The sequence below is a fragment of the Camarhynchus parvulus genome, chromosome 12 (assembly GCF_901933205.1).
Source record: "Camarhynchus parvulus chromosome 12, STF_HiC, whole genome shotgun sequence".
NCBI classification, from domain to species: domain Eukaryota; kingdom Metazoa; phylum Chordata; class Aves; order Passeriformes; family Thraupidae; genus Camarhynchus; species Camarhynchus parvulus.
In genome coordinates, this window is record NC_044582.1 from 15,329,561 (window position 1) to 15,355,741 (window position 26,181).

Sequence of the window (26,181 nt, forward strand, 5' to 3'; positions counted from 1 at the left end):
GCCTGCTAACACCAGGATGGGAGTGTTTGCACCAGGGCTGTGCCTGCACAGAGACACAGCCCATAAACAAAGTCAGGCCCATTAATTTTATTTACATCACTTGGAAAACTAATATACCTAAGTTAGAGGTATAGCTGAGAATGCCCTGGATGATGGGGGATATTGCTCATTTCCAAATTTAGTTTTAGAAATAAAAAATCCTCATCATTCACTCTTCAGTTCACAAATCCTGATACTAGTGGTCCTTCTCTCCAGACTATGGATGATACTTCACTTGGATCTTCAGCCTGGTTCTCCAGCTACAACAGGAGAGAAAGTTGCCTTCACTAAGCCACAGAAAACAAAGAAATCACCCAAATCACCCTGGAAAACTCAAGTGACAGAGGATACATACTAAATATTACGGAGAGAAAACCAGCTTTGCATACAAAAATAAAGAGATGAGGGAAAGGCAGCTATCCATGGCCCCCACCAGGGAAGGGAGAGAATAACCCAGTTTTACGCAATGCCAGCTAAGACCCAGTGTGTTCGCCTGGATATCTCTTCTTTAGAAAGACTACAAGCTAGTCTTGCATAAGTAAAAGGCTTGAGTTTCATTTTAACTGGTTATCTTCTTTATCAAAACAAATCTTGTTCAACATTTGTTTTCATTTGTCCTTGGGAATGCCAGCACAAGCTGAGGCTTATGTTCCTTCTTGCACATGGAATGCAAAATCATCCCAGTCATGCACAGCATAACCTGCCAATGAACATGGCTCAGCTCTGCAATGTCTGCTTCAGAGAAATGTTCAGAGGCATAATTTTGATTCTATAAACTGGTATTTTTAAATAAAGGTTATTAGAGACTAAGGAGAACAGCCACAGAGAGCACAAGTTAGGGGACCCTTAGAGGATCAGCTGGCAGAAGGAAGGCATTGGAGTTCACTGTGATAATGGAGTCACATGCACTGAGAGTGAATGAAATAATGAAAATTTTGCACATGAATATGAAAATTTTGCATATGTGTTTCCCAGAAACAAATAATCCTCTGTGCTAGAGCAATCCCATCAGCAGATCCATGCACAAAGCTCTGTGCTGCTCTACCATTGGAGATCTACTGGCTTTAAACTGCAAAATCCTGCCCAAAAGGATGGGAACCACCTATTTCAGCTTCACAAGAGATCTGCTCTGCCACCGTGACCCTTTCTCACCACCAGCACCTTCCTGGAAGTTATAACCATGACTGGTTTTTTTCTAATTCATTGCTCTGCTTGAGTGAAAGGTGTATTTTTAAACCTTCACAATTCCACAGTTATTCAACTTTCAAGAATTAAATAAGTTGGGGTTTGTTCTTTGGAGCTTTGCCCTCTAGAAAAACAAAACTTCATGAAAATTACTGACCTCACAGTAAAAACAGCCTGGTTCTCAAACAAAGCTGAGGTAAAACAATGCAAAACTTCCAAGTAACATCAACATCATCTTCAATCACCTAAAAATCTCAGTACTGGGGAAAGCAATGGGGCAGAAACTCATCCACACAAAAAGAATATAATAATTAGTGATTCACATGTTTTATCTGAGAGTGAACCCAGGGGGTACCAAAGTCTTTTTAACCCCATGCCTGAATAAAATAAAAATAGCATGCTTAAGTCTTAATTTTGTTGGCTTATTTTTCCTTTTCTGCAGGAATTTCATTAGTGATTTCCTTTAAAGCTCTCCCAAAACTCGGTTATGTGCCTGGAGAGCTTTTAAAGGAAAAGCTCTTACTCATTTGGCATCTCCCTCCAGCCCCTCCTAGCTCTAATTACAAGGTACTGATTAAAAATACAAATTAGTTCTATCATTGCATCCTTGGCCTTTTGGGGAAAAAAAAGGGGAAAAAAACCCCAATATACACACAAAAAAACCATAAGCAAAATGCCAAGGGAAAAAAAATGAAGTATCCAACCTAAGGTAAAATGTTTAACTCAAGAAGCTTGTACTGGGAGAGGGGGGAAGAAAAGATGAAGTCCAATTTTTAAAAAATTTCAGTACAAGGCTCACATGCCTGTGGCAATCTTGCTTGAGTACAAAGTTGTGCAGCATGCAGGTGACATAATTAGGTCACAGGGGGCAAGGCTTCTTGGAACTATTATATAAAGAAATCCATAAAAGTTCTCAAATTACACACCTTCCAGGTTTCAAGAAGGTTCAGAACAGCAACTCTGCAAGCAACCTGGTGTGAGTCCTTCCTGGCAGTACAAAGCATTGCAGTTAAATGATCTGGCTAACTAGCTGCTTTCCATCATTATTCTGTTCTCAGCTTGCAGTTATTTATGGGATCCTGCTAAATGTATTTTATAACTTTGTCACTGAACACAAAAAAAACACTAAAGAAATTAAAGGTGAGCTACTATTGGTGTTTCCCTGTCATTTGAGGATGAGGAATGACATTGTTCATGTAACAAATGTGACTAATAAGAGACATGAAAAGTGGGATTTTCAGAAGAGTCTTAAGGGAACACTGAAAACAATGACCTTTCCTGTTCAGCACTTGCTGATGATATCTAATGCGTGATATCTCAAAGGGATGATATGTAATAATCAAAATCTAATGGAACAGAAACCAGGTGTGAGCTGGACACTGACACCTGAGAACAGCACAGGCTGTGCTGGGAGGGATGGACCCCAGTGTCTGGGTCACAGTCTGCACTGACACAACTTCTGCTCGCCCAGCACTCTCAAAAACTGTTGGGGAGTCAGTGACAGGCACTGTAAAATATCATCTGTCCTGCTCCTTTAGAACTTTCAGTCCTTCAGGGTTAAGAAGTGTTTGAAACTCAAGGTGCACACATGGTTGCCCTTTAGGAAAGCATTGTGAAATACAGAGTCTCACTAAACTCAGCAAACCACAGCAATCTCCTGCAGCAGTCCCAGTTTCATTTACTCTGAAGCATTTCATAATTAATTCAGAACATGCTGGACTGTTAGATTGACAAATATCATAATAAGAGCAAATTAAAATGTAAAGAACTAAAGAGAAGAAATCACTTGCTTAGGACAGAAACAAAGCATTGTTCTTATCACCTGTAGCCCATCCCAAGACTTGGAACAAGACATCAACATCAGGATGAACTTAACAGCAGCCTGTCTATATATGTTACAACTGCATAACTCATCTCTTGAATATATCATATCATTTCATAATGAATGTACATGACCAAATCCCAGTGCACTTCTAAGCTGTGGCCTTAAAACTTCCAAAGTTCCCTAAAACTCCCCAGTTTCATATGGATTATTTTATGTCTGCCAGCTAGAGCTGCTCTGTCCTCTCCATGGATATTCCATCTTCTGTCACCTGGAGCATGCACAGCACTCTCCCACAGGCCCAGGCACAGACCTAGATTAATAATGCTAATGAAATATCTTCCCTGGATGGCACAATTAACCCAAAACTAAGGGATCTCTTTACTTTTAAAAAATTCTCCTTCAAAACAATTTTTCCTTTCGGCTTTTAAGCCAACCACATCAATCCAACAGCTGGGAGAGTCATGTAAATCAAGCAGCCCCAATTTCCACAGTGCAGCATCAGATAATGCATTCAGCCAGCGCTGGTGTTGATAAGTTTGAAACAGTTTTGTGTCACTGTATCTGCAAGCAAGTTCAGAAGGAGGTGAACAAGTTGCCAAAATCTTGTTTCATTCCAAGATTAAGGGCTATAACAGAGGTCATGTCTGTACCAGCTCCAAACTTGCTTTTTTTTTCCACATAGCAACTTTCCTCACTTCATTGTCTCCATATTCTTGCCTAAATGCATCATAAAGACCTGTGGCTGGGATTAAGTCTCTTCTACATATCCAAAAGGAAATACTGTGGATTTACTGTTAATAATTCAGCATTATTAGCCTGCTGTTCTAGGGAAATAGTCTGTTCTGATCTCGTATTTCCTGCTTGCAACAAACAGCACTGTCCTTATTGCAACCACTTAATGCCATATTCACGCACTAGTAAACACAAGTATTTTCTCTTAAACCTAGAACCACCTCCAAAGAAAGCAGCTGTGATCTAAAATAAAGATTTGTACAGTCAAGGGTCTCCCTTCAACATGAGAAAGTCCCACAAAAATTAAAATTCAAATGACAGCAACATCTTGGGTATCTAGGTAGAGCCCAAACTTCAATGAACAAAACAGAGCTTTTTAGTTCTTAACATCTGGTCTCCTGCAACTAAATGTTGAGAGTCAATGCATTTCTTTAAATTGCTCTTGGCTAATTAGCAAATATTGTAGCTGACAGCAAGGTGTTTTCTCTCACAGTACAGAGTCTGCACACAAACAGATAGAAAATACAGCAGTGACACTGAGGTGAACTGCCCACACTTTTATCATAATAGATTGTTAGCCTTGGAGCTAAGCTGGATCTCATTTAAATACTAGCACACATATAAAGTATTGCAGGTCCAAGCACTCAGCATAAAATCATGGCATCTGGTTATGAGACATTTAGTTATTATGTACCTTTATAGCATAAATGTTAAACATCTTGATGCTGTACGAGATGTTGTTACAAATTTTAAGAAACTTAATTTACGTTTTAAATAGACTCCAAAATTCAGATAACTGCTTCTAACACGAGGATACCAACATGAGGAATGTGGGGCTGCTTAAGGTCAAACCTAATTACAAAGCCTGCTAAGACAAGGATCATTTTTTAAGCAGTGCAAAATTAAATTATTTGTTAGCGCTATCAGGCAGCAAATACCTGCCTGTTTTAATTGCTGTTGATACAGCCTAATAAAACTTGGAAAGGAAACGTTCAGGCTTAATTTCATTTCTCTTCCCAGGTCCAGATGTGCCTGAGAAGCAGCAGGCTGGGCTGGTCCTGGCTGCAGGGCGACCACACCAGGGATGTGTCCCCTCCTCACTGCCTCACCTGGCCCCTGCTCCTGCAAAATCTGCAACAGCAACACACCTGCTTGGACTCTGAGCCAGCTAAACACCGAGCTGTGCCTCTCCTGGACACACTGAGAGGTAAATAAAAGACGAAGTGGGGAGAAAATCCCGTGGAAATGTGGGAGAGCGTGTCCCCGGTGGGAGCGTGGCAGTGCTCAGCCCGTGGCTGTCGCGCTGCTGCCATCCAGCGGGGCTCGGCACAGGGACCAGGCAGAGGATGGAGAGAGAGCCACGGGCACAGGGATGCTCCTGCTGCTCCTCCTGGCAACGCCCAGCAAGGCTAAGGTTTGCAGGGAAAGTAAAATAAAGCGTGAATGAGAAGCCTGTCACAGACATGTTTTATGAAAAATCCTTTCCTTAGGATTTTTTTCTCCTGAGAAGCTGAGAGGCCTCAGGAACAAAATGTAAACAATAATTATCTGCTGCTGTGGGATGCAACAGGTGCATCTGTGATTGGTCCGTGTTGATTGTTTCTAATTAATGGCCAATCACAGCCCAGCTGTCTCAGACTCTCAGTCAGTCACAAGCTTTTGTCATCATTCCTTTTCTTTCTTTGCTTTCAAGCCTTCTGATGAAATCCTTTCTCCTATTCTTTTAGTATAGTTTTAATATAATATATATATATCATAAAATAATAAAGCAGCCTTCTGAAACATGGAGTCCGATTTCTCATCTCTTCCCTCTTCCTGGGAGCCCTGTGAACATCACCACAGAAGCCTTTGTAAGAGTCTGCTCCTTCTGCACAAGGAACAAAGAGGCACCTCCTGCCCAGACTCACTCCTGGTGCTGCCTGGGAAATCACTCCAAGGACTTGATCCACTTCCACCCTGCAGCTCTTGAGGTGTTTAAGATGCTGGAGCTGAGAGAGGAATGGTGACACGGAGCTTTGTAACACGCAGGATCTTATCTATCTTATACCAGCACAAATTCCAAGTCTTCAAATCTAGAATTTCACTGCTCTTAAAATGGGAGTTCAGCACATGCCTTGCATAAACCCACTAGAAAAATCCTACTGGCTGTTAATCTGCTGTGATAGGTATCTAAATATCTTGTTAAATCGAGTTCTAAAAGCCTGTATCTGCCTTGTTTCAGTATTTGGGAGCTCAGAATACGTGTAGAGCAAAATGAGACTTTGATATTCTGCTATCTACTTATCATCTCCTCAAAGATAACCGACAAGCTAAGAATTTGTAAATGATAGCATAACATTTTCATTACCAACATCATTACTTGTGGATGATGAAGCAGAGACAGTGACAACAATTTAAAGCAAACACAAATTGTCAGGGTACCGTCTACAGGGCAATTTATGAAGAAGATAAATTTCTGATGCTAATAGGAGACTACAGCAAGACATCAATGGCACAGACTCCTCCAAATCAAGGAGAATGGGGAGGAAGCAGGGGGAAAGTTGGCTGACTTGGGACCAGGAAAGAGGAAAAGACAAATATTTTCTCAGCAGTTTAGCTGCACAATCAGTGCTCTGCCCTGTGCAACTCCGAGATGCTGCTGAGACAGAGAAACAAGTGTCAGTCTCTGTATTTTTCAGACCTTCATATTTCCTGTAAAATTGCTGCAAGAAATTGCTGCAATAAAATGATCATTTATCCTTCTAATTTAACTAATCTTTAAATCCCACTACATAGAATTGTCCCAAAGAGCAGTAGTGGTGTAGCAGCCAACAAAGAAGGGGATGATGCTTTATTTTTGGTGTATGGAGGGGAAACAGGTGAACTGTGACTGATAAACCAGTACCTGATATTCAACTGCACCACTGGCAGAATGGGAGAATCATAATCCACGTTTCATCTGGTTTGATTATCTTGGGTTTTTATAACAGTTTGAAAGCCTGACACGTTGTCCTCCTTGTACAGTCAACCTCCCAGAAAAGCAGGGGCACAACCAGAACTCCTCCACTCTCCAGAAAATCCTGAGTGCTATAAAAATCACTCTACTGGAGTCACAGGCAAAAGCCAGGGCTGCCCTGTGATTACAGGCTGCACATTGCACCAAGGCAGCTTTACAGAGACTCTGCAAGGGTATCTGCTTTGATTTACTGCCCTGTGTTCAGTTCAGCTGTGTCTGAGCAAGACACCCAGCCCAGGACACTCCCAGTGATTAATTTCAGGAGGACTCATTTAGGATAGTTGTGTTCTGTCAGTAGAGACATATCCTTGATTTGCCTCTGTACCAAAACACAATAAATCCATTTACCTGTTAAACAAGTTAACTGGAGCATTAAAGCCCTGATAATTCACACACCCCTACAAACAAGACTTGCACAGCACCTAACATGAAGAATAAACTCAGCTTTGGACATTTCTACCATGTTACTTCTCAAATGCATTTTGAACTTTAGCACTTTTTTGTATACAGGACCACAGGCTTAACTGAAAATGTACAATATATTATTTGGTTCTAGCCAAGAGGTTATGTAATCATTAGAGCAGACCTATTTATCTCCCTCTCATTTCAGCATTCAGAAATTTAAATGTGATTTTTGAATTTCAATTGGCCTATCAAGTGCACAATGACATCATGAGATCCTGTCTCCAGTGAAAGGGATTTCTGCCTTTCTTCTTCCTTGAAGACTCACATCCTGTTCACTCTATCCTGCAGTCCTTTCACAAAGCAAATAGCTTAAATCATCAGATTTATACAAAAAAAAAAAGACTAAATAACTCTCATTGCCCCAGAGAGCACTTTGCAATTGGATTTTTACACACACTCTTACTGAAGCATGGTGTTTATCCTTGTGATTTTCATACCAATTTCTTTTTATATTTAGAATTACTTTGTTTAATGCTTTATTTACAGTGTTATCACTGATCCCTTCTCTGCTGGAGGCCAGTACCTGCTGCCCCTCAGCTCCAGGTTCCTTGGTGTCACCTTTGCTTCACACTGCATGAAACCAGGGTCAGCCAGTGGGTACACAACCCCTGTGCTCTCACCTCCCTCACCTGAGACACCAGGAGCCCATTTCTTCTCTCCCCATCCCCACAGCCAAGCAGCAAACCCGTTCCTAATCACCATGCTAATATAAGAGCAGTGGCAATTAGCAATATCCTCTCAGTACAACCATCTGCTGAGGCTGCCACAAACCAGACATCTTCCCTCTGCTTGCCCCCTGACTGAATTCATCATTGCACAACAGGCAGCTTTCCCCTGGTCAAGGAGTGACCCTGCTAATAATATTTATCATCTAACAGATCTCAGACTGAAAGGTCATGTCATATTTCACCAAAAAATATAGTGAGCAAAACCTAATAAATAAGAATAAATGTCCTTTCTTTGCAGTGCCTTTTGACCAAGTCAGCTAACAGACTCTGGACTGAGAAATGCTGGAAACAAGTTTGGGAAGGAGCTCCCCAGCCACGTGCCAGCTGTGGCAGGTGGTACCTGGGCTGGCCAGCACAGTGCAGTGATGGTGTTTAAGTGTGGTGTTTGCATAAATCACAGCCCAGCCACCAAGTCCCAGGCAGGACAATCCAAACCTGACCCCGGGCTCAGTTCTGCACCTGAGACCTGCTGGCTCCCAAGACATGGAAGTGTTCACCATGCACACAAGGGTTTCATCTCCCATCTCTTAAATGAGAATGATCACACTTCCCTTGTAAAGCAGGTTATGGTGCTGACAAACACCTTCTATTGCTTTGGTCTGGCTGCCAGAGGAGACATCACTGTTTATTTAGGCTGCAGGATTTGGGGCAAAGATCCTTCTCTTTTTTGGAGGGATGATACAGAGAAAATGCTGAATCACCTTTATTCCCTGAAAAACTGCTCCTTCTGCAGCCATAGCTCTTTGTAATGCTGCTTTGATGCTGTTCTGGCTACAGCCAAAAGAAAAATGGAAATGATTTTGCAAAAAACCCTACTCAGGTTTGGGTTTGATCCAGAATTCAGTCAAGCCAAATCCCTTGATACCAGGGAAGGGTCAGGAAAGTTCTTTCAAGTCACTGCTGGATTAGATTTGTTGCCCCAGAAGAGGACATGTTTTCAGAGCAAACTCTCTTTTCTCTCTAGCTTGGCACAAACTATCATGTGATGCAGTCTGATAAAAGGATGTTTCATTACATTAGCATAGCAGACTTATTTGTCAGTTGCAGACTAATTATCTTGGCTCCTTGTTTGGGGACTCTGGCATCCCTTGCAGTAAATTGCATTTTGCTGAGGGCAGCAATTTTACTCAATTTCTAAAGAGTGTCAACACAGAGTTGAGGAGTCTTTTGTATTTCCAAATATTAAAAATAGTGTGTGGTAGGGGGCAAAAAATAGCCCATCTGTCACAGCATTTCTGAATGAAATATCAAACTATTGCTTTTTTCTATATAATTCAAACAACATTGAACATAGATCTGATAATAAAACCCATTATATTGTCTCCATCTTTCTGAAACCTTGGAAGAGGAACAAAGGCTGAAAAATTAACTCTGTGCAAGTAAATTATTAAACTCAGTTGTCAGCAGCCATTCCTAAAAACAGACAGAGTTGGACACCCAGCCAAGCAAGTGACAATCCTTGCAGAGCAACCAGACTTTCTTTTAACAACATGCATTTAGAAACACTGAAAATAAAATTATCAGCTACATTTTTTTCCTCAGTGACACAACAAGTACTAACTCTGAGTGCCTGCAGAGAACAGCAAGGACCTCTTTCTGCATTCAAACTCTTTCAGATGAGAAATTTCAGTTGACTTAGTATTGGTTGGGGTTTTTTTTTTGGTTTATTTTTTCCAGCTGGAAGAATACCAGCATCTGCTGAAAGGACTCACTGGACAGAAATCATCAGCACAGCCACAATTCATGCCAGACACTCGTGTTGCTGGGGTGACTTAAGCCAACTGACATCATATGCTCTTTTCTCGAAGTTATATTCTGACTTGATTTTAGTATTTTCAATAAATTATGTTTTCTAAAGACAAATCTGAAAAAATTTAGTAACAAGTGTCAGTGCTGACACAGAGTCTCAAGATCTTCCTGTTTGATCTCCTCTGAAAAGGGCTTCTCCTCAACATGGGAAGTCAGGAGAGATTTTGTGTCCCTTTCAGAGACAATCCAGGGACACCACAAACAAGGAAGGTCAGTGTCTGCTCCCTATCAACCTTATTTCCTGTTATGCAGAAGGAAATCTCCTGGGAAAAGAATGGAAGCTGTAAAAGATGGGATATACAGAGCACAAAAGATACTTTAAAGATTTACACCCAATCTGAAAAGAAAATGAACCCAAAAGCTGGGTTCATTTATGAAATGTACACCTTGGTACATTTTGATTTTTGCTTTACAATCATAATTTTGTTTTTGCTATCAGGCAAAACCAGACAACATGATGCAACACCCCACAAACAACTGTTAACACACCCCAGATCTGCTGAACACAGAGCCTGCCATTCCACCCCAGCTGATTTGTGACTGTGCAAAAAAAGACATCAAAATAAATCTGCTTATTCCAAAATATTCACTGCATCTTAAGATGCTACTTGAAGGAAACACAGGATGCAAGCAAGAAATAAACCTAAGAGAAATCTTGCCTCACACTTACCTGGTCATTATTTCTCAAAATAACAACATAAATCAGAAGACCAGTGACCATTCACAGACTGCAAAGCGTATGGATGATATCCGTAAGGAGAAAAAATAAGTGGAAATAAAGAAAGGAAATAAATAAATAAATAAAGGCAGGCCAAACACTAAGCAACAGGACTGTTGATCCTAGAATTTTCCACTCATAACTTCTGGCATTTTTGGAGGTATTGTTAAAGATTGCCACCCTGGAAGATAATGAATGTCAGGTGTAGCTTCCATCTCCAGTGTGATGAGGAGAGATTACCCTGCTGAAGCCTACAAGACATCTTTAATCTCCTGATTTAGAATCCATTGTCTGCTATCAGTTGTCACTCTCCTGAAAGAATGCAAGAATGCTGCCAAACACTGAAAAACAGCAGCAGCAAAGGGCTACCAGCAGCAATCCCGAGGTGCTCTGCCAGCAAAACACTTAAATGTTAGTTAAAAAAAAAATTCCATCTCCAGGTTCTTCCATTATTAATTAATAATGGTTTCCAAGAAGTGCTTGGTCAAAGATGTCCTTGAAACCAGGCATATCAGCACCACAAACTTTCAAAGTTAAAGTTGAGGGGCGGCTCTCTGGAGGGAGAGCACTGTGCTTGGCACCAGAGCAGAGCTGGGCACTCCTGGAGTGGGAGGGGAGCAGGCCCAGGTGGGGCATGCTTGATGCTACAGCCAAGGATGACAACAGATCTCCTGCTCTTCAACGCAAGGTGAATGTTTTGTACCCACCCACAGCCAGGTGGGCAAATGAAAGCCACCAGGGAGAGTCAGCCCTCCCTGGGCAGCCTCTGAACCACCCTTCACCAGGCAGCACAGACAAAAACAGACAGCCTAAATCACCAGAAACTGCTGCCCATTTCCATGGGCATCAATTCAAGCCTGGGCAGCCACCCATTTGGGATTAAAGGCCTTACAATTACACTGAAATGGGACTGTAATTTTGGGGCAGGCTCTGCCCTGCTGTCACAATCGATGTTAACTGGAAGGCTGTGGCAATGCAGCCCAGCCAGTGAGCACAGACCTGGGGATCAATAGAAGAACAGAGCCTAAAACAGTTTCCATCCTTCAAAAGGCAGTGGTTTGCCAGTGGTGAATGCTGAGTGACTGCTTTTAGCTTTAATAAAATCATAACTATGAAGTTTAACTTTTCTGCTGAGACACATCTGGAGTGGGCTGGAAACTAAATCACAGAAGAATCAAACTCCCACTTCAGTGGGGTCAGGACTTCATCTTAGACAGATCTTTTAATCATTTCAGAGCAAGGAACTCGATGCAAGTCCTTTACATCTCAATCTCTTGCCTTCATCACTCTGGCATCCATCCTCCCAAGGACTCAGCAGGCTGACCTCCATGGAAACCCAGAACAGAGCTTTTTGTTGCATCACTTCACTCAAGTGAGCACCAAGGACAAGATCTTTTCCATTCTATTTGTGGATTTACACTTATCCAACCATTTCTGTCTCACACTAGCACAAGACAATCCATTTGCAATGTAATATTTTTTTCTGTTATCAGATCTAAGTTTGGGAAAAGTAGATCTGAAAGAAAAGACACAGAGTAAAGAAAGCTTTCCTGGTTAGAATTTTGGTCAATGGAATATAAAGATTATCATTTACAGCAGGTGGCAGCTATGTAAAAAAAAATTATGGTGCCAATGTAAAATGACAATATTTTCACAAGCTTTCCCCAATGCCTTTAAAATAAGGTCACTTTAATACTGCAGGAAAGAGCTTGGTATCAGCCTCCTGCTCAACAGTTTGACAAACTGGGCTTGATCATTTGTATTAAATTAGACTCTCTCTTTTTTATAAGAGAATTTCCCTCCCACTTTTGAAACAATGACATTTGAAACACGACACATGCACATTTAAAAGTTTGTCTGTAATTCTCCCCCTCCCACGCCTCAGCTCCCAGGAATACACCAATATTTTCACATGCAATCACATTCCACACAGTTAAAGTGTGCATTCTTGGAAAACGATACCAGAAGCTACAGTTGACCCCATACAAGAGTAAATCAACACTGAATGGTTACTTACTGGTAACACAGCTATGCATTTAATTTGAAGTCATTGTCAAAGTCTGTCATATATATCAAAAGCTCTCATTGTTACTTAGAAAAAAAATAAAATGGAAAATAAATATTTCTTATACTTTTTCTCCACAAAAATAGGTACACCAGCAAACTTCACACAGAGAATTCTGCTCCTTTTTGTCTTAAAGGGAACCTATTTCTCAAGTGAATTGCCTTCCCTACCTTATTACTTGAAGAGATTACAGTCAGGGCTGTATATTGTAGCTACCCTGTATTTAGAAGCTGGGTAATAAACCACATAAATAGCACACTGAATAAAACATTAAGACATAAAAGGAGTTAAATAGAACAAAGGGCTAAAGCTTATTGTGCAGTAACCATGCCTGACCCGTGGAAATACAAAGGACTCATAATTCTAGTTAGCAAAATGCAGAGTTGGGATTTAAATGAGGAGGAAGCCGGCGGTGGCTGAGTGCTGGAGCCCCTTCCACAGCCTTGCAGGGCCCTCTGGTGGAAACAGGAATCCATCTCATGGCTGCCCAGCAGCACTGCCAGGGAAAAGGATGCTCCAACCCCAAAATAAAGGGAGAACAAACAGCATGGGTTTTCCCTGTTTTCTTAAAAGCAGCAATATTTCTAATATAAAGCTGCGTTTTTCAGCTCTCCTTTAAGGAGATTAAATCCTGGAGCCTGTGTAAGTAAGGAATTTTTCCTCTGACTCCAGTGGGAGCAGTCTGTCTATAAAGCCCTGAAAGCAGAGAAAAGTTGTCCTTAAAGTCGTGAAAAACTGCAGTTGATGTGGAACATTCTGCCCAGAAATTTAGACCTTTCAGCAAAGCTGGAAGCATTTCAGGTGTGCATCATCACATAAACCAGTCTCAAAAAAGCCAGGCTGCAGCAGTAATGCATGGCAGAAACTGCTCAGCTGGCTGTGCCAGCTCAGGGTCTGCAGGGCCAGCCCTCACACGAGCTGACCTGACAAAAAGTCTTTTCAATGCTTCTTCATTTGTGACTTTGAGCAGTGAGGTGGAAACAAACCTTTTCTGGTGCTAAATGTATGTTGCTTCATCCAGAACAGCATGGAATTGATCATTATATTGGTATTAGGTACTCAAGAGCCTGAAATACAGCCCTTTTTTTTTTTTTTTTAAAGAAGTAAAATTGGTGCTTATGCTTCCCTTAGTTATTGTCAGGGCAAAAGAGAAACTCTTCAGAAGGCATTCAGAGCAACAAAGTCAGATTAATATTCTCATGTTCCTTCTCCACACAGATACACAAGGGGCTGCTAAACTAATCTGCACAAGCAGTATCTTCAATGATCTAAAAGCAGCATTTTTAATTATTTAATGGTGATGAGAAGGAAAATTTCTCCTCTGCCTTTTGCCTCTGTGAGGGCAATTACTGTTCCAATGAAAAACAGGCTGCAGTCTCCAAGCTGGATTCAGGATCCAAACTGCTCCAAAGCAAGGCAGGATTGAACATGTCTCCTCTGACAGGTATTTCAGGGGATATTTGTGGTGAAGATTTCACAGAGCAAAAGAAAGAACCAAGTCTGTCTTACACTTCATTACAGGGAAGAGCCTCCATTGTCAAAGGGATTTCTCAATGCCCTTCTCTCCCACTTTTCAGGGGCAGGATGGCTGTTGGGTCCACAAGATCCAGTCTCTATCCCTGCCTGAACAGGGCACACAGCTGTCAAATGTGAATTTTTCGGGCACCATCTAGCATGACCTAGGTCAATAATTGTCTTTTCCCAGATTAGGCTCCTTTAAAATGGCAGTATTCTGAAAAGAAAAAGTCAATTCCCACTTTTCATCTTAAATTCTCTTGTCTGCTCTTAGTTAACAAAGTTTCTTAGCTGTAGTGAGCACACACTTATTTAAAGGTGCTGATGATGTCAAGTAAATAATTTGAAACACACTGATTGTCAGGAGCAGACACAACCTGTTCTCAAAAACCAGCTCCTCTCAAAGCACCCCAGGCTGGGCTCCTCACACCTCCCAGCTCAGCAGCACCTGCCAGGGGACAGCTGCTGGACCTAAAGGACAAAGCCTTTGCTGAACCCAAGGCTTGGATTCATCCCTCTAATGTGCTTCAGGACATTTTACTTTGAAAAATAGGAATGCTGCCTATTGACTGCAAAAATTTTATCTCAATTGCTATCCAAGAACATGCTAATTTGTATGAAATAAATGAGGCTAATTATTTGCTTTCCACAAAACAGGCTCTGCTAAAAGCTCTGAATTATTTGTTTTCCTGATGAACAAGGCAGCACCTTGCTCACATAATAGATTCCATCAGAGATTTGATTATCCATTAGAAAGGCAATCTATGTGTTGTGTCAGGCAGCAAAGATAAGATGGGGCTGGGAAATGCAGGGCCCTTGAGAACAGACCCCGAAATTCTCTGTGGTGCCAAGAGTCAGATTTAGGGAGCTGGAGAATCAAAAATGGGATCACTGCTTCATCTACCACATGAAATCAAAGAGGGATGGCGGGCACTTTTTTTTCAGTGTACAAAGGAGGGAAACTCACACTTGGGGAAGAACAGGACACCACAGTCTAAAAAGGTGCACGAAGGCTCCACCTTCAAGGGGCTCCATTTGAAAAACAGCTCCACAGATGGACCAAGCTATTGATGAGGAGCAGAACCTTCTTTTAGCTCACCAGAGAAATCACAGCACACAAACATGCCTATAGTCAAGCAACTTGACTGTGTTTGTGGTACCTCTTTGACAGGGAGGAAGGAATTCCATGTGTCAATTTAAGGCATGCTCTCAAGCACTCGGAAATTTTATGTAAAAAATATTGTCATGATTCACATAATACACTGTGTTCATCATACAAACCCACAACTCAAGATCACTGCTGCCTTATTACAGGTATTTCCCTTAGGTACACAGGCAAAGTGCATCTTGAAAGGACAAAAATAACATTCCTTCTGATGAGTCTGCTCCTCAAATAACAAAAGCTGTAGAAGGCTCCTCTCCAGGTTTGTCTGCAGAGTCAGCTCTGGAATGCTCTGCTATTAACTTGTGACTGTGCACAGACCCTCTTCTTCATGGAAGGGACACAACTCATTCCCAGAGCAAAGCAGCAACATGGGTCATCCTCCACCCCTGCATGCACTGGAGTCACACCTCAGGCTTTTGCCTCTCAGAGCAGTCACTCTCCACAAACTGTGGCTGTGTTTTACAGCAGAGTGCTGCACAGCCAGGGAAAGCAGAGCTGGTGATGGGGGAAGGCAAGGAGGAGGTTTTGTAGCTCTCAGAGACACAGCAGCTACATGCAGGTCTATCAGTCCTGCCTGCCAGTTCTGGAGATATTTTGGTGAGCACAGGAGGAGCCTTCAGCTCCTGCCTAAACAGCCACTGGAAGCAGCCAGGAAAGAGATCAATAGTTTGTCTCTTCTTGAGGATGGAGCCTCTACCAAATGCATCCTCACTTCCCAGCCCTGAGAGGAGTGGATGCTAACATTAGACCTGGACCCACAGGAGCCTGGCTCAGAGCTCAGAACATTGCACATGAATTTGAGGAGTACACCTGATTTAGGGGCACATCACAGAGAGTAACCCTTGCAGAAATCCCCAAGCCATGAAGCTGACTATGGTGCTGAGAACAGACCCATTGTGGGGTTTGCAGCCAGACTTTTGATCTCTCCTGAAGAGCAGCACTGACAGGGGGTGTTTTATTACCTTACCTCTCTCTAGTGGGATCAAAGGTGGCACAATGTCAGCACAGCTATGCCATTTTATTCAGGACTTGCACAGATACCCTCACATTAGCACTGGTACATCTTCATCTCTTTCTGCTTTCAAGCTGATGTCTGCATGATCCTACCAGAGATGTTGCTACAAAAAATCCAGGCTGGAAGTCAATCCAGCTCGTTCTGAGCTTTTTCTGGCATTTATAATATGATAACACATCGTGCCTGGTAGGTATTTCCCTACTACAACAGTGCATCCCCTTAAATGCAAGATCTTTGTTTTCCTCATTATGCCTGTTAGGAAAAGGAGGAGAGTATCAGAGGCTGATCTAAGCACAGGTCAGAATTTGTGTCAGTCAGTGGAAGAACTGGCTAACATGAGTCTGAGGGCTTCGATTTATTGCCCACCACTGCTGTAAAGTCAGTTGATAACAACAGGATTAAGAGGGTGAAGATAAAGATACATTTCAGAATGGTTTTGGATAATGATAAAGCAAAACGACACAAACAAATGCCAAAGACCTAGCAGTCATGAAGTCACTCCAAAAACCTCCTGGCGAGCTTCAGTACATAAATAACTAGAGAAAAGCCATGAAAATTTACAATAACTCTTTTTTCCTTGGCGGTGGTGTATTTTTAACCTATTGCACTGATTATAACATGCTGTCAACAGCCTCATCAATTATCCATTGCTAGAAAGTGGGCTCTAACATGCTGCAAGTGGTATTAATTGGTCTCAGTAGCACGTAATGAGTTTAAAAGCTCCTACCTGTGTGCCCCCGGGGATGGTGACTAGAGGCGGACAACAATTTACAGCAGACCATTAACACATAGAGCAGAAAGAGCCAGTCAGACAGAAGCATTGATTTGGCACAGAATCTCATCCTGGAGGCAGAAAAGGAAGCAGTTGAGTGAAAGAACAATGCAAGTAGGGAATAACATAAAAACGATGTGCGGAAGGAAAAGCTGAAGGGATGCTGAAGAATAACTGATGTGGGTTATTGCAAGGCAACACTCACAAAGTCATATTCATTACTGGGTTGGGATCAATTCTTTGTTAAGGACATTCTATAATTAGAAGCAATGTCTATCACACATCACATTACCCACAAACACATGTTTATAATAACACATTATGAGCGCCATGCAGTTCTATGAATCTGAGATAAGGGATGGGTTCTTTTGTCTTTTCTCAAGGTCCAGCCAGATTCAAATTTAAACATACACATTTATGAGTTGTGCTACTATTTTTAAACTGCATCTCCCCCAGTGACAGAAAAAATAATGTCATTTTTACTTAACACTTCTCAGGATATATTTACTAAATAAATATATAATACAATAATTTACTGTAATATAATATCAAATTTACTGTAGCCTTGCACAGTTCTGGGCTGGGTCTGGCAAACACACAATATTTGGGAGATTTCCTGGAGATCATCCAGTTTGCTGAGGGTAAAACCCTCATGAAGCAGCACCTCAGTCAAACATGCAAGGCCTCATTTCTCTGCCAGGGTGTTGGAAACGGCATTTCAGAAAGCATTTGCTCTAAAGAAGGTGTTGTTACTCTTATTCATGTTATTCTTAGAACTAAGATCCCAAATCCTCCATCATTTTTCTGCAAATATCTGGAATTAAATCCCTCAATAGCTTATGTTATGCCATTCATCACACAGAAAGGGAATCTAATCATCTTTTTAAACTGAGTTATGATGATTTATTGCTTGCATGATACATAAACGGGCGTTATGTACTTGAACCCTTAGATACTGTGTTCCACAATTTCAGCAAATTCTGCAAGCAGGAATACATCAAATTAATTAAAGGCAATTTATAGATTTGCATAAATTGAAGCAAATACTGTTTTCATGGCAGTGACGTTAGTCTGCAGTTAATCAGCATGCTGGGATTTGGGCAAGCCTATCACAAGTTTATTTGCACCAAAATCTCCTTTGGGAACTGCTTTTCCTCTGCAGATTCCAGCTCTGAATCTTCCAAGTGTTTTCTAAAACAAAATTATCTGTATATCTTGAAAATACCTAAGACTAGGTATTTTCTAATACAAAATTATCTGTATATCTTGAAAATATGTAAGCTAATCCAATGTTCAAGTGCTGAAGAAACAAATTTTAAAAAAAGAAAACCCAAGCAACATAAGCCTTAGACAGCTCTACTGTCACAATCAGGTGACACACTTGGATGTTGTTTAAATTTGATAAACATCTACCAATGAAACCAAAACAGAGGCCATGTTTTCTCTCTTAAAATTGCTCACACAATCTCCCTTTTCACGCTTTGCAGAACAATATTTTTCCTCTAATTGCAAGTGTTGATAAAGCCCAAACAAATAAAAAAACGCACTTATTAATATCAAAAGTTAAGATAGCAGAAGCCTGCTGCAAGTAAATATATTTTAGCAACAGATTCTGGTTTACACTGTAGAAAGAAATACATTGGTGCAAACTCCTGCACCTTCAGCCCACAATTTAAAAAAAAATACATAAATATTGCAAAAAAAACAGCTCACCCATGTCTACAGATTTCAGAGAATAAAAATTATACATAAAAGCCACACTTTAAGCACTGACTTGGCAAGAGGGTACCTTTTCTGGCTTTAAGAAGATGCTCTGTTTTGAGCCCAATATATTTCCATGCTGAATGCAGGAACAAACACCCTGCTGGCCTTTTACAGCTGTATGTAGGAGACTTCTGTGAGCGTGAATCAAGCCCAGAAGATAAAGACATCACTGCTCCTCATCCACCCAATAAGTGCCCTCTTCTGGAGCACTCCCAGGCTAATTCAGAGCAGCTGAACCAAATTCACCTCTTGCATGCAGCCAAACCCATAATGTCACTGCAGCTAATGGGATTGAGTCACTGTGAAACCAGCATAAATGTCACTATTGCTGTTGGTCCAGTATTAGCCTAAGAAAACTGCCTGGTAAGTTCTAAAATCAAAGTACCATTTCAGATTTTGGTCATCCAAATCTTTCCCAGGTGACTGAACTTCTTTTTTATTTTTTTTTTTTTTAGGAGAGGGCTAAATTTAACCTTCGTTTTCTTGGCTTCTCCGTGAGAAACAAACAGGTTACAGCTCATGAACAGGATGTCATCATCTGCTCAGCTTCCAACCCCATCCCTCTGTTGCTCTAAATGCAAACACTCAGATCTGATCCAAGCATCACCCCAGCTCTGGTGTGACTCTGATGTATCACCATGAAGACACAAACCTTCCTCCAGCTTTCCTGTGGAATTAAACGCCCCAGCTCAGGCACTCTGAACATGCCATTTCTGGTGGGAGGGGGTGGAAGGGGCAGGTGTGATGATGGACAGGTCCCAAATCATGCTCAACAGCTGCTGTTCCAGCATTTTAGTGGACTCAGGTGGTCCCACCATTCCCAGCGCAGCAGAAAAACTGGTTTCAGTGGAAATAGTCTTGTACTGACCTATTTCCAAAAGTTTTCCCCAGCTGAGTTTGACTCTTTTGAGACATTAAACAAGGAACGTGAAACCAGGGCTCATCAGGTTAACAGGGTAACCTCAGCCCTGAGTAAGAACATTCAATTCCAGGAATAAGTGTATCACCACAAAGCACCCACTCGGTCATATCCAAACTGAAAGGCTGCTAAAAGCATCCAGTCCATCCAAAGGACACATCTGCAGGCTTTAGTCTGCCTTGCAGGTAGACAGAACACAAGTTTTCAGCCTGCTAATGTAAAGAAATACAAGAGGATCTTTGAAAAGGCAGAGAAAAAATGAAATTTGGCAGACAGATGCAGCAAGGGGCGCTGAGCCCTTCAGCGTCAGTGGGCTGCTGCTTTCAGAAATGTCAAGCCTTCATTCTCTATTGGATTCAAGTGGATATTGTTGCTAACCAGAACAGAGAATCTTCAGTGTCATTTGAAAGATAAAAAGTGCTCTTACCTTGGGGACTTTGCAAGAATTTTGTTCCAGTCAAACACAATTATTTCAGTGTGTTTTTCATAGTTATTCCAGATTCCCATTTGCAGCAGCAAATAAGCCTTTCTGCATCTCAGAATTTTTTTCCTTCACTTCGGGGACCTAGAAAGAAAGCCACATTACACTGCAATTAACGTCTGCAAAGGTGCTGTAAAACACATCTTTGTTACCAAAATCTTAGTTTCACAGTGCCATCTACAGTGCAATCCGGGGCAAAAGGCAGCAGGTTTATTTCTGTTTTCTTTCTGAGAGCACAGAGAAGCTGTGGTGAGGCAGCTCTGAGGTATCACTACATTAACCAAAGGCAGAGTTTGCTGTATGTTGGGCTGCAAGCAGAATGTGAGCAGCTCTCTGGGGTCTCACCACACAACTGCTGGGAAAGCTGTAAGGTCTAAGGCTGCACCACGGTGCAAACACATTTCCCCATGGTTCCACGAAGCCTCCAACAGTTTGAAGCAGAGATTATTAAAGATAGTGGGGAAAATCTGTCACTGTCTTCATAAAGATTTGGCCCAGGCCCTGCGCCTGCCTCAGCAGAGAGGGTCACACCCACAGCAGAGGGTCTGGAATTATGATTATTGCACCCTCTGACCCTGCTGCCTCTCCTGGCTTCCAGCATCACCTCTCACATCACCCAGCCCACCTACACCTACAGCCCACCTGGTGAGTTCTAAAATCAGTGTACCATTTCAGGTTTTGGTCATCCAAAAAGGTTTTCCAGGTTACTGAACCTTTTTTTTTTTTTTTTCTATAGGAGAGAGCTGAATTTAACCTTAGTTTTTTTGGCCTCTCCATGAGAAACACAGAGGTTACAGCTCATGCTGTAACCCAGGAGTTACACTTTGAAATCTCCACATGGAAGCACTTTTACAGCAGCTCTGACACATGTTCTGCAGAATGAGGAGCTCAAACACTCCATTTTATAGACACTCAGGCCTCTTTGCCTTTGCTGTTTATATTTGTTCTCTCACTTGCATCCCTGGGCACAACTTGACCTTCTGCTACTGAAAACATGACACAGAGCAATTTGTGAGAGTGATAATAATGTGGTCCTCACCTAGACAGCAATCACAACCTTATCTTACCCACCCTTCTTTTCATTTCACTCCTCCTTTGATCAATTAGAAATTTGCTTTTAAGAAACACAAAATTACAGCACCACACTGGAGGGCAGAGCTTGTCTGGGGTCATAAAAGCACATATTCACATTTCAGAGCTCAGGACAGGAAAGCCCCTGGCTCAACACACTCATGGAATCACAGAACCTTCCAATCACAGGTTGGAAGGGACCTTAAAGCTCGTCTTGTTCCAAACCACGGGCAAGGACACCTTCCATTGGACCAGGCTGCTCAAAGCCCCATCCAACCTGTCCCTAACAGCTCCTTTTTGTTCAGAATGCCATGAGAAAATAGAGTAATTGCTGGAATTAAAAAGGTGCCCGGCCAGCAATCTATAATTAATCACATTTTGCTCTCTTCGCTTTCCAAGGTGGAGTTCCAGGGTGAGCCAAAACCAGCAGTTCTACCAAATCAGCTGTGGATATCAAAACAAAATGTAGGCAAAGAGTTGTCTTAAGAAAAAGCGCTACCATCCTGCATTCATCCTTTCTTCCACAAATACACATAAAATAAAAAATAAAAATAGAACAACTGTGCCTCAAAAGACCTATTAAGAAGAAGCAAACAAACAGGATTTTCAATATAGCATTGACTGACTGAAATGGTTATGTGGTACATTTTTACCCATTTCATAACAGGACAGGTAGATAAATACATTCTTACAGTGCTCTTGTAGAAATCAATACTGCAGTACACTAACTTGGGTTTTAGTGCTTATCTGTTCCATAATTTTTATTAGAGAGGAAAATAAAACCCCGTGCAGATGCAGCTACAGGTAAATACAAACATCAGTGTAACCTGCTCTGTAAACACGTGTTAAACACTGGTAAAAGGCAAGGGAGTATTGATTAGTCCAACTCATCCTAATTAAGTGGATGCAGTGAAAGTGACAGATGATACATCCACCTGCATATCTCCAGGCTTTCTGATGCCTTCCAGGCAGAGATATTTCTTTAAAAAATAGAGTTGTATTAGGGGAGATTAAGGCAAACTCCTGAAACCAGCTTCAGCTGGTTTATGTCAATAAAGGAGACTGATCAGAACAGAAACAAGAGGCTCACCTGGTTAAGAGCTGTAAAAGGAATTCCAGGCTTTTGACGGCAAAAGCATGCTTTGTGTGTGTTCTGTGAACAGTGGGTTTAACTGCTGGCCCCTGTCTTGTCTCAGGGTGACACATTACTTTGGAAAACAGAGCTGCTTGTTTGTTTTTATACAGTGAGCTCTGCCCAGTGAGCAGCTGAACTCCACCTCCATCTCCAGCAAAGATGTACAAAAGAAGGAAGAGGGAATTGGAGAGGGGAGGGGCTCCATTTCCAGTATTTACGCATGGACTGGCCTTGAGCAACTCCTGCTTTGCACAGGAGCTCCCCAGAGGCTACACCACTCCCCTGGGTCAGGATTTAGGGCAAATGAAGATTGTGGGTTCTGGGATCTGGAGGGAATTGCAATGGTCAGGTCTGCTGCACCTCAGTCCCAGCACAAGGTGCTCCCTGTGCCTCTGCACTTGAGTAAAATGGGTATAAACAGCATTTCCCCATGCCAGGGAACAGTTTCAAGAACAGAAACAATAAAGGTGTAAAGTATTTGAAAACTGTATAGGCACTGTGTAATTCCTCTGACAGATGGAATAAGATGACATTTTAAATTAGGTACATTTCCTACCAATATTTACATGTTGTAAAATACTTTTAATGGCTACTTTCTGCAAAGAATAAATTACTAAACCATTTTATGCCATCTTTTATAATAAGCTATTAAATAATTTAGAAAACCTCCTTTCATTAAATATTTAAAAGGCCTTAATTTCTCCATTCTGAATAATTCCTCACTTAAAATACAACTGTGCATCTCTTAAAGTCTCCTCTTCTGTAAAGCAAAGGGTGAGAAGGAAAGAAATTTGGGGGCCATGTACTGTTCAGGGGATTTGCCAGCCTGACTTTAACCCCGATGTCAGCCCGGCCAAACTCTTATCTCAAACTGAATAAAGGACAAAGGGAGAACAGAGCAATATCTGACATTTCACACACAGCAAGTACACTGTGTGTATTTGAAAACTGCTGGTGTTTGAGAGGAGCTAGAGACAAAAGAGAGAGCTAAAGCAAACACCTACATGCTGGTTGAACAACCCAGAACACGTTTTGGGGCTAAATCCCTACACACAGTTATTTAGTGACAGTACTAGAAGGGGGCATGTAAAAAAAGATAAAGAGCAACTTTTTACACAGGCAGATATTGACAGGACAAGGGGGATGGTTTTCAATGAAAAGAGGAGAGATTTATATTAGATGTTACATAAAAGTTTTTCCTGTGAGGGTGGAGAGGCCCTGGCACAAGCTCCCCAGGGCAGCTGTGGCTGCCCCATCCCTGCAAGTGTCCCAGGCCAGGTTGGATGGGACTTGGAGTAACCTGGGACAGTGGCAGGCGTCCCTGACCACGCCAGGGGGTGGAATGGGATGGGCTTTAAGGCCCCTTCCAACCCAAACCATCCCTGGCTGTGCGCTGATGCTGCCCCACGGCCTGGCGCAGCTCCAGGGCTGCAGGTGAGTGATGTCCCTGTTGGGACACGAGTCACTGATGTCCCTGTCAGGATACAGGTAGTATGTCCTGTTGGGATACGGGTCACTGTCAGGACACAGGTCACCGTCCCTGTCACGACACAGTTCATCGATGTCCCTGTCACGACGCAGGTCTCTGCCGTCCCTCTGGCGGTGCCGGGGCCGCTCCCGGCGCTTCCCGAGGATCCATCGGGGCGGTGCTGCCCCCTGGCGGCCGCGCGCCCCTCTGCATGCGGCTCCGGCCCATTCCCAGCTCCGGGCAGCGCTCGGCAATCTGCTGCGGCCTCTCCCGCATGGCTGAGCCGGGCCAGCCCCGCTCCCTGTCCCGGGCCAGCCCCGCACCCTGTTCCGGTCAGCCCCACTCCCAGCCCCGCTCCCTGTTCCGGTCAGCCCCGCTCCCTGTCCCGGGCCAGCCCGCTCCCGCCGCCAGCCCCGCCCCGCTCCGTTCCGGTCAGCCCGCTCCCAGCCCCTGCCTGTCCGGCCAGCCCCGCTCCCGCCCCGCGGGCCCTCAGCGGGCAGCCCGTCCGTGCAGCCCCGCTCCCCCGCGCTCCGCAGCTGTCCGGCACAATTAGCGCCCCTCATTAACCACACGAACGCGTCGCTGTCGCAGGGTCCTGGCGCTGAGCTGCCCTCGGAGCCTGGGCACGGCAGGGATGCTCTGGCCTTCAGCTCACAGGGACCCCCCTGTCCTCCAGGTGCCCATCGGGCCCGGCAGTGGGTGGATACGGGGAATAACACGGCTCACATTCTGAATTTGGTCCCTTAACCCTTGCCCAGAAATCTCTACATCAGCTCACGTAACTGCAGTTTGCTCTGAAGGCTTTGAGGGTCAGTAAATCCACCTCGGCCAAGTTATTCCAACAGTTAATTAACCTCACCTTAAGCACTGCACCTTCCAGCTTGTACCTCCCGGTACATTCCCGTTGTTTTCCCAGCTGGCACATCCTGCCGGGACGTGTCAGGCCTTCAAAGGCCTCGTTCTGCCAATCCTTACTCACAGCAAGGAAGGGTTACACCAGGTAGGAAGGCACTGGGCAAACTCAGAGAGGGCTTAAAGTTACCCATGGAGTACAGTCACAGAATCACAGAATCACAGAATCACAGCAATCACAGAATCACAGAACTTTTTGGGTTGGATGGTACCTCAAAGGCCATCCTATTCCACACCCTGCCATGGGCAGGGGCACCTTCCTCTATCCCAGGTGGCTCCAAGCCCCCTCCTGGTCTTGGACACTGCCAGGGATGGGGTAGCCACGGCTTCTCTGGACAACCTGTGCCAGGGCCTCACCACCCTCACAGTAAAGGATTTTTTCCTAATATCCAATCTAAACCTACTCTCTATTAGTTTGAATCCATTCCCCCCTGTCCTGTCACTTCACACACTTGTAAAAAGTCCCTCTCCACCTTTCCTGTAGGCTCCCTTCAGGTACTGGGAGGTAGCACAAGACTAAGCTCACAGTGCAAGAAAATAAAAGTTTTGTTGAACTTATTTCCTCTTCCCTTTACTCCCAGAGCTGATGTCAGCTCTTCTGCTTCCCTACAGGAATCTCTGAGGAATGGAGGACTGGTCACACCGACCTCCCCATGGCGAAGTGAAGTGAGAAGGCTCTTTGGACCACACAAAAATCATCCAGGCAGGTATCCAAAAAACCACAGGATCACTGCAGCAGTGCTCAGTGCTCTCAGACCCCAGCAGGCTCCCTGCACACTTCATGGGCAATTTTTGAACTGTTTTTTTATAACATCACATCCCATTTACGACATCAGTCTGTGCTGGCAGCAGCTCAGTCTGTCACCCCTAGTCAGGCCTTTCCACAGGAATATTTCAAAATCTCACTGAACAGGAACTGGGGGTGGTGGGGAGGAAAACAATGCCAGTGAGAGCTAGAGGAAATAAACCCCACATCCTGCTGAGGAGGGAGAACTGAGCTGCTGTTATATCCACATAACAGGAGGTGTCAACCACACCAGCAGCCAGACCAAGCACACACAGACAGATATGCTCTGTGCCGTGGGTTTGGAGGGAATCAAGGCTGCCTTCAGCAGCATTTGGAGTTCTCTAGGGTAAATCTGTCCTCACCACCTCCTTTAAACATGAGGACAAACCTTTTGTCTGTTGTGGGCATGTAAAGATGCTGCCCTGGGAGGATATCCTGCAAAACATGCCTAAATCACCCCAATTTTCTAGCCCAGACACCAGAGATTTCATTAGTTAATAGTGCCAGAGTCACAGTAGCCACTTGGGTGGTTCATCTGTTGGAAAGGTTTTTCAGCTGGACTCATTTGAAGTGAGAGTCTGTGGCCTCCAAATTTGAGCCAGCAGAGCTCAGGTCA

General features: G+C 43.1%; 1 protein-coding gene across 2 annotated transcripts in view; it reads right to left on the reverse strand.

Annotated features, from left to right (window-relative positions):
• The window catches only part of TAFA4 (TAFA chemokine like family member 4), a 68,538-nt gene that overhangs the window by 25,091 nt on the left and 17,266 nt on the right, over positions 1 to 26,181 (reverse strand). For both annotated transcript variants that reach the window (XM_030956784.1, XM_030956785.1), the window contains exons 2-3: positions 20,139 to 20,276; positions 16,984 to 17,099 (exon numbers count right to left, since the gene is read on the reverse strand). In XM_030956784.1, coding sequence (XP_030812644.1) covers positions 16,984 to 17,099; positions 20,139 to 20,218 — 196 coding nt within the window. In that variant the 5' untranslated portion in view covers positions 20,219 to 20,276. The remainder of the gene's footprint in view (positions 1 to 16,983; positions 17,100 to 20,138; positions 20,277 to 26,181) is intronic.